The following is a 15,612-nucleotide window of genomic DNA, read 5'->3' on the forward strand; positions in this document are numbered from 1 at the left end:
ACAAAGTATTACATGTTTAGATTAATTCACAATGTGCATTCCTTTCATTGAGATTTTTCCATAAGTTAACTCACAAGTTTCCTTTGGTTGGGGCTACTCTCCTTTTCTCGGATCTGAGGACCTGATCGATCTCTCTGTACCATGATTAGCTGTCCTGCTAAATTTAACATAATGCTCTCTGCTTCACAGGCCTTAAAGAAAAACAAATATTTATTATTCCTTTTCAATTTTCCTGAATCTACTATTTTTCTGAAAGTTCAAATACATCATTACCAGCATTGTGTTTATAAAAGCATATTATTCAATATCATTCAATGTATGCTGGCCATTGATAAAAAGCTGATGACTCAATTGCCTTCTCTGAAACATAAAGCTAACTATCATTCAGCAGACTGATAACATTATATACCCTATGTCTCCCCGTAGCTTATTTTTGATGTTGCACATCATGGAGCCATACTGAATCCTCAAAAGTTTTACAAGTAAACCCTCATTCAAAACAACAGCAATTTCTCAGTAGCATCAACTTAAAAAAAAAAAAAAACCTACAGGAAGCTGCAAAAACAGCAGCAATCCAAATCATTCCTTCATAAAGGTATTATGAACATTAGGAAAATCAATGTTAGTTCAAATACATGCATTTTTCTCTTGTCCTTAACCTAAAACACCATGATTTATCAACCATGTCCTCTCATGTATCTTGCCCAAACAACAAGTGGGGGAGATTGAATGAGGGATGATGGTGTTGTCTCACATATACTGTTTTCAAGCGGAAAATCTGTTTTCTCTAGCTCTAAAATATTTTTTTTTTAAAAAAAACTGTAGATACCTGCTGTGGCATTTTCAAGCTGATACCTGTCTCTGTTCTTACTGATGTTAAAGTAACGGACACCACAAGGAAAGGGTGAGGAATATAGCGTGACATAGAAACCTCTTGCAGAACCTGCATACTTGTAGTAGGATTAGGGCTGAAAGACAAAGAAAAGTCCAGTGGTCAGTGTCCTACTAGCCCCAAATAAACATCTGTGAGGTATTCTAACATCTTTATCAGTATGATAATAATTTTCAGGATAATGCAACAATCCTTATGAGACGAAGACATTGCAAACATTCCTTGTAACCAAACAGCATTGAAACATAAATCAGATTACAATAGGCTATATACAGAATTATTAAGTATATATTCCTTCGGCAATTTTCTAATGCAACTGGTTAAGGAAAATGTTTTTCATTTTTAAGATTAGCTTTGTTGAGTTCCCTAATATGAAGTACCTGCTGAGCTAACCATGACTTAGTGCCTGTAATACTGAACTCTGTTAGCGTTCACAAGGGGGCCACATCAGAATGAACAAGAGCAAGAAAGACACCATTCAAATCTGATTCAAGAGATTTTCACCAAAGGCTTCTTTCTCCCTCACCCATACACTAAAACAAAACCAATTATGCAATAACATAGTCGAAGTATACTTACCCATCAGATTTTCTTTTAATACTATAAAGGCAAATAGAACAGTCTGCTCTGAACAAAATTATGATGTCCCGAAAGACGCTGAGCAATAATGTTTCTGCCTGCACTTTGGTGATATGAGCAAATGCATTGTCCAGATTGGCTGTTCGCAAATATACTCTTAGCTGAAAAGAATAATGAATACTTTTGATCACAAACTTATAAGGAGAATTTAAACTAATTTTCAAGCCTCGTCCTTTCATGAGGAACTTATAATAAGGCAACCTGGTTGATCTACACTCTAGCTAAAAAATTTTTTTTCATGGAGTGGATTTTTCATCTCTGTTGTGATACTAAATATTCTTCATTCACTATCCTTTTCCTCTTTTGAGATGAGGAAGAAAGAACACTCTGTATAGGTCATTATTATATTAAAAGCACTATATGGAAATAATATTGGGCAGACATTTGAACAATTAATCTTACAATATGAAACAACATAACTTTCATGGAGGTAACCTTTAAACATTTTTAGAGGCAGAATCCAATTTCTGAACAATCACATTCATAAGGAAGATGAGACTAACATCACGTTATTTATGTCTGGATATAAAAATCTGGGGAATTTCTCTTATCCCAAGTATATCCCAATATAGCCTACCACAAAATGTCCTTGGAGTTTTAGAATGAGTCTACTTTCTCCTTTTGATTTTCTGTCAAATATATTACTGGGCATTCCTTATCTCAGGAAGGTAGTATCAGCAGTGATAAAAAGCACATTTAAAAAAATCAGAATTTTGAGGAATATTAATTTTAATCCTAATACTTTCTGAGAACAGAAAGAAAAATGAAAATAACAAGTAGTTATTGTTATTTTTAATTGTTATTGCTATGCAGGCAATAAAGTTTCTAATATAACTAATATAACAGGCAGATTTCTATTTAATGTTGCCATAAAAGAACACCAACAGTCTTTTATATTCAAGGTCTGCCTTACCTCTTCTTGGCGGTCACTTAAGTTGTAACATGCAATGACAATGAAGTCATTCCACCATGCTAAGCCTCCAGTAACAGTCATATTTTGTTCCTAAAATTAAATGGAAAGCTAGAATTATTCAACTTTCTAAAAATCCACTTACCCCAACAGCTTATCCATCAAGGTTAATACAATCAAGGCAAATACAATTACATAATGAAAAATGTTAATAACATTGCTAAGAACATTTAGGGATAAACATTAGAATGATAATTTTATTAACTCTTCCGAAGCCCCGAGAATTCTAGAAGTCAATCCTAAATGTTGTATTTACACAATTTATAAAAACAGCAGGTAAGGGCTTTGACATCACTATATAATCGTTAGGGATTGATCTTGAGAAGATAGCAGAAAGAAACATCCCACTTTGGAGAAAAAATTGAGCTAGAAATGCCATTTTGAATTTGAAAGAGCTGTGTCAAGCTCGATATGACTGATCTGATCCCATAGGAAATGTTTTGATGGTATTCTGAACTTGCTGGAATTTTTTAATGGTTTTGGTAAAGTCTGAATAGCATTGGAAAAAGCCCGTTTTCTATTGAAAACAGCTGTCTGGAGCTCAAAATAAGCTGTTTTCACATTTTAAATTTTCTGCATATTTCCCTTGCTATTGAAAGCAATGCTATTGTCTTAAATCTCGCAGGATTTCCTTGATGTGTTTCTGGCTGTAAGGTAAGATGACTGAATGATGGAGTTAATTTTACCTAAGATTCTCTCAGTTTTTATTTTATTTATTACATTATTTAGAACCCATATTTCAAAATAACAAACCTTCAAACCAGCTAATATACAATGTAAAAAACAGAAAGCTTCCAGGATCCTTCCTACAGAGCTACTTGTTGTAGCTGCCTTTGGCAGAAGAAAGAATTTAAGTTAAGCTATTTTGGGAATAAATATACCCATGGCCTGCCTTCTCCCCCACCCTTATTATAATCCACCTCCTCCATTCACAACATTGATAAATAACAGAAACAATAATGCCTCTCTCTTCTCCAAAATGAATTCTGCCAGGCAAGCTATTAGCCAACAGTTCTATTTTTTAGAAAAAATATAAGAAATCCTTTAATTACAGTATTACTGGAATGATCTATTTTTACAAGATGCTGTCCTCCTTTCTTCTAAAATACAAAATGTCATATCCATCACTGAGCACTGAGATAAGAAACTATTTATATGAGCCTTAATCTAAATGTCTATTATTTAATACATACATACATACATACATACATACATACATTACATACATAACATTACATACATTACACACCATAGATTAGCAAGCAGTCTATAAATCTCAGTGACATTCTATAAATTGGTAATAATATTTTTAGATTGTAATGTTCCCCCCCCCTCCCCGTCCCCCCCCCCACTAATTCATTTATAATCAGCCACTCACCTGGGTAATGTTGCCAAACAGTTTCCATTTTTTGGAAAGCAGAGAGTAATGTGCAAAGCCAAATTTGCCAACTACAGCTACATTCTGCCCCATCTTATCAATGGCTGAAAACTGTTTATGAAGAAGATAAATGCAACTTGTCAGATCCTTATTAACAAAACAATTATACTATTTGTCCTATTTCATTAATAATGATTTCTAATACAAGCTGCCCCTTCCAATTCATTTCTATAAAAAGTAAAATTTCTATGTAAATACAATAAAAATTGTAAAGTATTAACGTTTTAAAGCAACTTACCCTTATGGGCCAATTGATCTCCAAATATATATTGTGAATCTTTAAAAGAAGAAAACAAAGCACTATGAACATTTTTTACAATTACCATATTTCATCAAAATCAATAGATAAAAAACTATATGGTCACATCTGCAAATATTTATTCCCATTTTCAGTACAAGATCTCTGGGTATCTTTATAGTAGATATTCAGCATTTTTTATTTTCATGTATATTTTGTATTTATTGGCATGTAGGTCTATATCAAGGACATAAGTAAAAAAAAACCAGGAAGTTTTAACAGTAAAGATATTGTGATCCTAATAGACAATAGCAGTTATAGAACCTAAAGGTAGGTTTCTTATATGAGGAAGTCAGAGCAGTTTAAGATGTAGACTTGGGAAGTCACTAGTTTTTAATCTGGTCTTCTTTCACAGCAGAAGCTGACAGGCATTCAAAAAATAAGATGTGAGGGGGAAGCAGTCAAGTGCCAAGAGAGGAAGTTACCTGTACAACATGCCAATGCCTGTGCCCTAATAAAGTGCTTAAGCCCTGAGAATCTAAGCTCTCATATGAAAATTGGCCTCTTTCTCTGACAGTCTTAGGTTCCGCATGTGCTGAGGAACTTCGAGGGTTCTGAGCTTGCACTACATCTCCACAGTTCAAGTATAAGCGATCTTCTCCCTGAAGGAGAACCTGCTCCTGGTTGCTCTGTGAACAAACAAAGAAACCAGTACTTCAGACAGTGAACGGTAACATAAATAAAGTTTTTTTTTAAAAAATAAGAAAACCAAATAAAATTGGAAAAAGATTATTTAAGAATAATTATTTAAGAAGGTGGTGGCATTTTCATGTTTCAAATCATGTAGGCAACATTTTGACCAAAAATACAATACAAGTGTCCCAGCACTACAAATCATCAAACATGAATACTTACTATGCAAGGATTAACTGCAAGTGCACTTTTGATGAACTGAAATTGCAAAATACCAAAACGTTGCCCTTTGTTTTTGCTCTCGCTCATTGAATTCCCAGAGTTATTTGCATCGATTACCCATAGATGATAACCTTCAGATCCCCAACTCTGAGAAGAAAAATAAAAAAAATAGCGTGTATCATTTAAAACAACTAAAACACTAGAATAGAGAAATACTGTCTAGAATTAAAGAATGCCTAATATCAAGTTGACACCAATTAAGTGTGATGAAAAGCACAATTCTCCTCCTTTATATCTCCCTTTCCCACCATTTTCAGATATTTTCACAATTCTATATACCTTTTAGAGCCATGTGTGCTACGAGAAACCACAGACAAAATCCCCATCCAAAGGTCAACTTTGTTCTGTAAAATATTAGTAGTATTTTCTGAGAACTGGTATCCAAGACATATTCCAGTTCCTATGAATTGAATGGTCTTGTTATTCTGATGGAAGGAATGATATACTGTGATTTTCTAAGATCTGTCCCTGGCAGGGAATATAATTTGCTAAATCTTATGAACCTAATTTTTGTGTGTGTGTGTAAATTAAATAAATTTAAAAAGTAACCTGAAAATATCTGGATTGTCATATTAATGCAGAAAGAGAGTTAAGTAGAATGGATAAGTCAATGTTAATTTATTGGTAAAGTATTAGAATAAAATTTAATTGTGTGTACCTACATGAGAGAAAAAGACTAATAAAATAATAATAAATAATGCTCACCATAGAGCTGATCTTTAGAGGGTCCTTTTTAGTACCATCAGTTCGATGACTAAAATGAATAGCATAAACAAAATATTATATTTAAATATTGGATATTAAAGGGACTTCATGTTTCAGGTCACTACATTCATATTAATAGGGGGGCATTTTTAATTCCCTAGAAGTTCATCCTTGATATATTAAACCTAAATAGCCAAGAAAAATAGGTATGAGATATAAATATCTGCCCAACCCTATTCTAGAGACCTTTAATATCATTTGTACTTTTTTATGAATTTAAAAGTATCACATCAGATCAGTTTTATCAACTTCATCAAGAGAAGAAACAGAGGAAAAAAGGAAGCTCTTCTGTAGCTATTAAAAACAGCCCTGAATTTAGAAGGCATACATAGCACATAAAAATATAGGTCTATATTTTGTAAAACAGAGACTGAAGGGAGAACAGGTTTGGAAGTTGCAGATAAAGCCTCTCATTGGCACGTTGTTAACATTTCATCAAAATATTGTGCAGAAAAAATGAGCATTTTGCTATACTAATTCAGTTGATAATATATACAGTTTGAGATATTAAATAACTAAACAAAGAAAAATAGTTTTAAAGGCTTTGTGTAGAAAATAAAAAGTTGAATAGCAGATACATATTTTGATTAAATTTCCTAATATGAAACACAAATTACTTACATAAAGTCACCTCCTAGAGTACAAATAAGCTGGGCTCCAAATACGCTCCATAAAGACAGGCCTCCACATTCCCAGGTCACCATAACAACACAATTATCTGGAGACCATTTGATGAGTTTAACAGCTCCTGTTTTGTTCCAAATATCTATTGAAATACAAAAATTATTGGCAGATTTTAAAACCTGTTTTAAATTTTTTAACTATTTTAAAAATGGGCAATAGTTGAATAATGTTTAATATATTTAACTCCCACTTTTCTTCTGGAAATTCAAAATGCTACATAAGGGATTCAATTCATTCCACAAGTGCTATTCTTTGGGGGTGAGAAAGAGAGATTTAGCTACAAGGTGAAGGGAAGACTGTAGTATATTGGCTCTATGGAATATCCCCCAAAATATCCCCCAAAATATTAATCCTAACAGGATGCATTTAATTTTATTAAATTTTGCACATACAAAGAGGTACACAGAAGTAATGCACAAAAACATAATAAGAAGTCATCAGGATGAACAGGAACTGTGCATCTACATTCTGCCTCGCTCTTTCCTCTATATAAATTATTCTTGCTTAAGAATATGAAAAACTTTACTGAAGCTTTTAGCTCAGTTGTCATAGATCTTTGAAGCCCTGCCACAATTCCTTCCAAGCTAGTAAAAAATATTAGAACAACGTAAGTGAACCTTATAACTGTTTCCCAACAACTTCTCTATTTCTCTAGCAAGACTGTAGTCAGAGCACAATACCTGGAAATGCAAAGCAAGATTTATAACTTTCTAAACTATGTGTTAGATGTATAAATGGTGCAAAGGGAACCTTCTTTCCTGGTAACTAAGGACCTCAATTTCTCTTTGTGTGACTAAGCAAAGAATGCATTCATGTTGGGTAACTACTAGAATGACCTGTGTTGAAAAACCATTATGACCACTAGAGTTAAAAAAAACAGAACTATGGCAAAAATAGCTCTTTCCCAACCTCTAGAATGTTTTTAGATTTCTTTTCAGCTCACATTTGCTAGTTCTGTTACTGTTAACAAACAGCTGTTGACTCATCCTTAAAAGAAAGAAATAACTGTCTTTATGGAGATGGTTTTACCATGAGCATAACATGGCCACCCTGACTGTACTTTATGATGGGTAATAATATTTTAAATGTTTGTCAGACATATATTGTCTGCTATAGAACTATATGGGGTATACTCAATTGAATATGCATAAACCCAGATGACTGGATAGGTAGCTCAGCCTTCGGTATCACCACTGTATGCCAAACTACTTTACCTATTATAAATGTATTTACCTATTATAAATGAATCAAGGAGGGATATCATAAAAAAAAGATAAACAATCCAACCTGACCGCTAATATAATTGGGCTTACCAGGATATTGCTTGGGTGTTAGTTCCAGTTTGTGAGATAGTTGCATGGCCCCCGTGGAATGATCTATTGTATACACTTGCACAGAACCACTAGAAAAGGGGGGAAAAAACACAAACAATTCTGAGACAAAAAATTTAAAATTAAGCTGGTCAGATGAAAATGTGAATGTAAAGAATAAGTCCACTTTCATATAATTAATTCAAATACAAGTAGTCCTCACTTGAGCCCAAAATTTCTGTTGTTAAGTGAGACATTTGTTAAATGAATTTTGCCCCATTTTATGACCTGCTTGTCAGAAAGTCACAAAAGGTGACCTTGGGATACAGTAACATTCATAAATATGAACCAGTTGCCAAGTATCTGAATTTTGATCACATGATCATGGGGATGCTGGAAAGATCATAACTGAAAAAGGGTCATAAGTTACTTTTTTCAGTGCCATTATAATTTTGAATGGTCACTAAACGAATTAGTATCAGAGGGGAACAGATGTTACAATCATATTAGGGCTGTGCAGAGAGCCTGATTCAAGTGAGAAAAAGTGACTTGAGCACGAATGCTTCCTTAAACCAATTCTAGATTTAACATATGATTTCTTGAAAGAACTGCTGGTGGGTGCTACACGAACATCCTGCATCCAACTGAATCCATTGGGATCTACTAGATAAATAAATATGCACAGTACTTGTTAGATTGGATTGGTTGATTTTCTTATTTATTTCTTCACATCCAGCTTTTTTCCTTCAAAACAGAATCTTCTAGCTAACAACCAAATTTAAAATAATAAAAAGCAAACAAATTCAGCGCTGAATATAAAAGGCAGAAATCAACCACTGGTAATTAGGAATTCAGTAACTTTAGCACAGTAACAATTTTACCCTCAGATAATCTAAAAAGAATATATTCCAGTTCTGAGTTAAGATGTTCAACTTACTTTGCACAGCCAAATGCCATTAATCTGTACTTGTTGTTTACAGCCACGCAAGTCCCATCAAAAACTTCCTGTGCCCAAACACCATGGAGTTGCTGCAAGAGTATTTTATCCAAGTTACCGGTTTATCTTTCAGCACCTTGCATTACATGTTAAAATGAGGTGTGGTCTATGTGCCCTTTTTAAACTGGTACAAATTTTAAACTGATATAAGTACAGTATCATGCATTTTGAAATATTTGTTTTATATAGTGCTAAATATTAAAGAATGTATAAATAAAGGGAACAACATATTTTAAAGAAATAAATTTACAAGAAACAAAATGATATAGCTGAAATTTACTAGCAGAATATATGTGATTATGAAAGAAAACTGATATTCTAGAAATATTACTTGTCTACTTCACTCTTTCTTTCTTTATAGGGATGATCTTACATTAATATTTTACTGCAAAAAAGTGAACCTTATTTTATTTAGAACATTTCTGTAAATTATTAATCCTATTTCCTAGTAAATGAGGCTAATTTTATAAATTTTCACAATTTCTCAGGCATAGCTCAAATATTATTAAACAGACTATGACAGATGACCAAATAATTTGATATATCTTAGAAAAGCTAATCAAACTATTATTGAACTCCTAAGAAATCTTACCTCTGCTGTGAATCCACTTGACATTGGTGTAATAAAACCAACTCTGCCATCGTTAAACACTACAGCAAATCCATCAAGAGTAGCACAGTATTCCATATTTCTTATGTGTACATTTTCAAAACTCAAAAAAGAACCTGATAAAGAACAGTTATTAAAAGCTGCCATTATTAAATTGTAAGCTCTCTTCACCAGTTCTATTTCCACATAATATAAGAAATGGGAACTCTATGGATTAATAAAACTAATAATTAAATTTTAATTTAGAATCCCCCCTTTTCAACCATATATACATATAAGAAATACCTCTAGATGAATGTAGATCCACTGAAAATGGTACTGTACAGAGATTTATGGCTTTCCTTCCATTTGTCAAACCATCCCAGTGAATAAGATGTAGAAGACCATCAGCCGTAGCAATGATCAGATCCTCTAGCATGGACTGTAAACTACAAGCGAGGCACAATGTTTTATCAGACATTTGATACAAAAAAATTGTCAATCTTACCAATATATCAATTCTCTTTAAAGCTTTTAAACATTTTTGTAGAAATAACCTAATATTACCAGCAGGATATAGTGATGGAAGGACAAGAACTGTTGAAAGTAATCCTGCATTCTAAAGGAAGCAGAATAAATCAGACATAGACCTTTGGGTACTACTTTAGAGCTTCCCAACTTTCTGAAATTAATCAAAATGATATATACAGTTCACCTCCTGTTAAGCTTTCAGAGCAAAGAAAAATACAATGTTTCATTATTTCATGCTTGCATGTACAAGGTTTTACACAATTTCCATCCCCTCCATTTTAAGGGAAAAGGAAAATGTTCTATTTTAATACAATGTACACATTGTGTTTTCAGTTACATTGGTCACCACTAGGTGGTGTTACACAACAAGATTTGTCCTCTTTGGGACTTGCTGCACAAGCACAATGTGTAGCCAATGGAAATTCAATGGGGTTCTGACCCTGTATTGGCAATTGAGATCATGGACATTTGTACTTTAAATAATTATATATACAGTATAGACTATATACATGTGGTCTGTTGACTGCATCTTCAGAGGCTGTTCAAAGATATGATGCCATTGAAAAAGGAGATTCATAACCAGTCCTCAAAGTTACAGCCATCACAGCACCCCCAAAGTCACATGATTGCAATTTGGGCCCTTGGCAATGAGTCCACATTTATAATGGTTGAGGCTTCCTATGGTCACGTGATCACTATTTGCAACCTCCACAGCCAGCTTTCAACCAGCAAAGTCAACAGGGAAATCACGGGAACTTGCAAGTTGTAGTCACATGACATTGCGCTTAACAACCTGTAGTGATTCACTTAAGAACGACCACTAGAACTAATGTAAGTCAGTGCAGTCACATAGCATTTCAATTAACAACTACTCTGCTTAATGACAGATTTTGTGGTTCATAAGTGAGGACTAGGCTTTAGGAGGAGACATGTCATGACACTCAGCGTTGCTGCAGGAAAAGATCTCTCCCTCTCTCTCTTACAGACACACACACACACAAATGATCATGAAATAACATTTGAAAATTCAAAGTCCTGTCTTGCAAAATCTAAATTTCTTGCAAATTCAGAATTTTTTTTAGATACTTGGAATATTGAGGGGACATTTTTCAATCCACTAAATATATTGATCTTTTTTCTGGAATGCCATGCTGAAAAGATTTAGTAAAAAAATAATTCAAAATTATGTATTTTCTAAACTAAAACCATGTCATGTATGTTGAAATAGAATTTTTTTGGAGTGTTAAAATATTTGAAATGAAATGGGGCTTATGATGCTTGAAAAATTAGTAGAATCTAAATTGCACAGGACAAAACAGAAGATGTGATATTGTTCTAAACTACAGTCAGCAGTAGACTACAAAAGTATTGTTGCTGGCACCAGTGTTATCCTGACTGTTAATAATCAATTCCATGCTTATTTGTAGGTAAACTAGAGCTCTTGGACATTGATGCAGATCTGTGAACACCCTTCCTTTTATTTAACTAACACCGTGGGGTTGGGGGAGGGGGGCAGTCAAGACTCATAACAACTGCCATTTTAACTATTTTTATACTCAAAATAGTTATGACTATGAACACCATTGCTATCAACCATACAATTATTCGCCTCAATATATCAAGAACGGATAGAGATATTTGGAGGATTAATTGATATATTCTGAGTTTCCAAAGTAAAAAAAAAACTAATGGAAAAATATTGCATTAGTATGAACAGAATAAACAGAAACATTTATTCCCATTTTTATTTTATTATTTGTTAAAATATTTCTCATTACAAATACATTGAACTGAACTACCATGTTCTACTATCAGTAACTATAATCACTTCATCAGAATTAAAGAAATTCAAAGAAAAAAATAGCTATCAAATCTGCCTGAAAACAATTTCATAAATTCAGAGTGCTTTGAAAATCCAAAAAGGACAAGGTCTAAAAATAGCCATTTGGATTATATTTGAAACATACTGCACAACACATTCATTTCAATACATAGTGCAAAAAATTCATATTCATAAAAAAGCTGGGAAGTGCCTTAATTTATTCCATTCTACAATAACACATTACTTCATTGCTGTGGCATGCGCATCTAGAAAAATAATTTTATAGTAGGAATTTTAAAATCCTAAAAGTTATCTTTTTAAAAAATTGTTTTTATTATCCTATGGTTATTACTATTCAATGCTATTCCCCAAAATATAATTCTACCTCCTATTCAAGGAAGCTATTTTGCAATCTTGTATTGCTTGCAGAGAACTTCTGTATGTTATTTTCAATGAAAAAAATCAACCTATCATTCACATTTTAAAATAAAATTTCATGTTATTTAACAGTAAATTAGTTGCATCTGAATTAGGTCTATAATCTTAAAAATGAATTTTCTGTTTATAAACAATATGTCTAGAAATAAGATAGCATATGTTTTAATATGGTTCTGTAATCATTGTGAGTCGTTTTCTGAATGAGGTGGCAGTCAAATTGATAAATAACAATATGTAGACTTTTTTCAATAAATTGTTTGGTGGGGGTAGCTGTATCATTTCTGATTAAAAGAATTAGAGAGCAGAAGATGATAAGATCCAAAGATTCTGACGAACTGCCAAGCAATAAGATGACATTATTCACTTCTACTCTTAATTATACTATAATCCAATAATGGTGCATTATTAATCACCTTATTTCCTGCTGGTTCTGGTAAAGAATTTAAATATATAAATTATTAGTCACTATACCTGGTAATAGCTGCTTGTAAATCTAGCACTTGTTTCTTCTCTAGATTTAATGATGGAGCACATTGTTCTTCCTTATAATACGGCGTTCCTTTCAGATGAGGGCTTCCTCTTTTAAAAAGAGAATCAACAATGCTTAATTCATTTTTTCTCTCAAAAATCTATATATTAACATACTAATTTAGTCTGTGGTTAAATAAATCCTTAAAATAAGTTCTTAAAATAAATCTTGATTTCAAGAGAAGATACATGATAAAACAAAACATTCCAAGCAGCCACCCATTGGAAACTGTGGTCCTGAAAACAATTCTTATAAAAAAGGCCTGAAGAGACCAATACTCAGTCTAATCCACACTTTTCCTCCAGCCACCAAAGCAAGCTATAGGAAATGCTCCTCAACCCCAAATTACTACTTGGCATTGAGATTCCCCTAGCCATGGGGAAAAGCTTATCTGTGCAGAAAATATGTTTATTTCAATTATTTGTATCATGAATTTCATGATACTAACCACAAAAGCCTTTACAACTAAAAAGGAAAAAAAAAAGTATTTTAAAAAATTAACAAATGTTCAGGATCTCATCCACAAGATGAGCCAAAGGGGCACAGTGGTTAGAGTGCAGTATTGCAGGCTACTTCTGCTGACTATCGGCTGCCTGCAATTTGGCAGTTCGAATCTCACCAGGCTCAAGGTTGACTCAGCCTTTCATCCTTCCGAGGTGGGTAAAATGAGGACAGAGATTGTTGGGGGCAATATGCTGACTCTGTAAACCGCTTAGAGAGGCTTGAAAAGCATTATGAAGTGATATATATATAAGTCTAAGTGCTATTGCTATTGGGAGAGATCATTTCAGGGAGAAGAATTAGTCCAGCTGGAATAGGCTCTAAATTACCTTAAAGGCTATTTCCATATCATATCATGCAAATTGTACTTGTAAATAATTTATGAAAGATACTGCTTCAGTAGAAAAACCATTACCATTAACTATGAACCATAATAATTTACCATCATGTACTGATTATTTGTCAGATAATCAAATAATAAGAACTGACCACTTAGAAGTACAATGTATTAACGTGGGAGTCCAAGTCCTTCTAAATCCAATTACATATGAAATTTAAATGTATACTTCAAACAGCAAAATGCAGTCAAATCAATAATATAATCATAGAACAAATACTGAATAACAATCAGGTTTCAGTAGAATTTAAAGAACCTTTTTAAAATGGAAGATAATTCCTGCAGTCTGAAAGCATGCTATTCCCTCCTCCTCGAAATTTCATTCCTATTTTCCATGATTAAATATTTGCATATAATAGAAACATCTAGACCAGGGGTGTCAAACTGGATTTGTAGTTGTCCTTCGTGGGCCAGCCGGGGGTGGGGAGAAGACAGGACAGCCGCCCTCCTGCAGCACCCTGCTGGCCAAAATGGGGTATGGGGGGCCGTGAGTGCCACCCCCCTGCAACCCGTTTTCACTAGCAGAGGCACCACAGCCGGTCCTTTGCTATTTCCAGGCCGGTCCCACCTAAGCACCCCACATGCCGGATCAGGTCCGTGGGCCTGGAGTTTGACACCTCTGATTTAGACTAAGAACAATCTGCTACTCCAACTAACACAGAGATTGTAATTCTGTACTCATTTCATTAATCACATTTATTATAATGATATAATAGCAAAGACACCAAACACTGTTCTTCAGATGAATACTGACATTGTTACATTAAACAGGGATGAGTAATGATTTCTAAGAGACACTCAGTCCAAAATATGAAGCACCCCTTCAGTTTATTGCATTGGATTGTAACAGTATATAACTCATTACAACAGGCTAGGAAGACATTTATTTACTGGACATATTACAAAGTTATTTAAGAACCTGGAAAGAAAAAAAAATCAACAATAAATGAAATGAATTAATATCACCCGAAGACTGTCAGTAGTCTCAATTGAAAAGCAGTTAAAGCCAGTAGATAAAATAGTTAACAATATAGCCAGCTGCTTAATTTTATATGAGAATAATGCAATAAACACATTTAAAAAACAACAAAAGAACAAAATTACTTGAATAATCAGAATACTAGCATCTCAAAAGTATCTCAGTTTCACTCAACTACTTAGACTGCAAATGCCAACTATGTATAAAATGTAAAAAAACAATAAAACTGAAACAGGGTGAAGTCACCTATAGAAATAATTCTCGGTAACCTCATTTTTAAACAGTCAACAAGCTTAATTAACATGTCCTGTGTAACAGCGGAAAAAGAAAACAAAATACATGTCAGCAAGTTATGAGATGATGCACTGTGTAGATAAGGAATGTAATTCTAAATAACCATGAAGTACATTGTACATTTGGTATTTTCTTTCATACTCATCTTGATTTTAGTGTGATAGTGAAAGATAAATTAATGTGCTAAAAATGTATTCCTAGACTTGAAAGAAATAAGGCAATAAATATGTACTTGTAATCTGTCTTGTACAGGTAGTCCTAGACTTAGGACCACAATTGAGCCCAACACTTCTGTTGCTAAGTAAGACAGTTGTTAAATGAGTTTTGTCCCGTTTTACAACCTTTCTTGCCACAAGTTAAGTGAATCACTGCAAATGTTATGTTAGGAACTCAGTTGTTAAGTGAATCTGGCTTTCCCCTATTGACTTTCTTTGTTAGAAGGTCACGAAAGGTGTTTGTTTGACCCCAGGACACTGTGGCCATCATAAATATGAATCAGTTGCCAAGTTTCAGGATTTTGATCACATGACCATGAGTATGCTGCAATGGTCATGTGAAAAACAGTCATCATCGTTTTCAGTATCATTGTAACTTTGAACAGTCGCAAAACGAACTGTTGTAAGT

The 15,612-nt window shown here is 33.5% G+C and overlaps 1 protein-coding gene across 1 annotated transcript in view; it reads right to left on the reverse strand.

Moving 5' to 3' along the window:
• RIC1 (RIC1 partner of RAB6A GEF complex) overlaps positions 1-15,612 on the reverse strand; it is a 62,856-nt gene that overhangs the window by 10,360 nt on the left and 36,884 nt on the right. The window contains exons 4-18 of the mRNA XM_026703730.2: positions 12,760-12,867; positions 9,804-9,946; positions 9,501-9,634; positions 8,849-8,940; positions 7,915-8,003; positions 6,539-6,683; positions 5,858-5,906; positions 5,093-5,239; positions 4,663-4,866; positions 4,178-4,216; positions 3,880-3,990; positions 2,445-2,534; positions 1,472-1,632; positions 830-968; positions 75-191 (exon numbers count right to left, since the gene is read on the reverse strand). Of these exons, the coding sequence (XP_026559515.2) occupies positions 75-191; positions 830-968; positions 1,472-1,632; positions 2,445-2,534; positions 3,880-3,990; positions 4,178-4,216; positions 4,663-4,866; positions 5,093-5,239; positions 5,858-5,906; positions 6,539-6,683; positions 7,915-8,003; positions 8,849-8,940; positions 9,501-9,634; positions 9,804-9,946; positions 12,760-12,867 (1,768 nt within the window). The remainder of the gene's footprint in view (positions 1-74; positions 192-829; positions 969-1,471; positions 1,633-2,444; positions 2,535-3,879; positions 3,991-4,177; positions 4,217-4,662; positions 4,867-5,092; positions 5,240-5,857; positions 5,907-6,538; positions 6,684-7,914; positions 8,004-8,848; positions 8,941-9,500; positions 9,635-9,803; positions 9,947-12,759; positions 12,868-15,612) is intronic.

This window comes from Pseudonaja textilis, chromosome 2 (genome assembly GCF_049901715.1).
Source record: "Pseudonaja textilis isolate UNSWEBS1 chromosome 2, rPseTex1.2, whole genome shotgun sequence".
Lineage (NCBI taxonomy): Eukaryota > Metazoa > Chordata > Lepidosauria > Squamata > Elapidae > Pseudonaja > Pseudonaja textilis.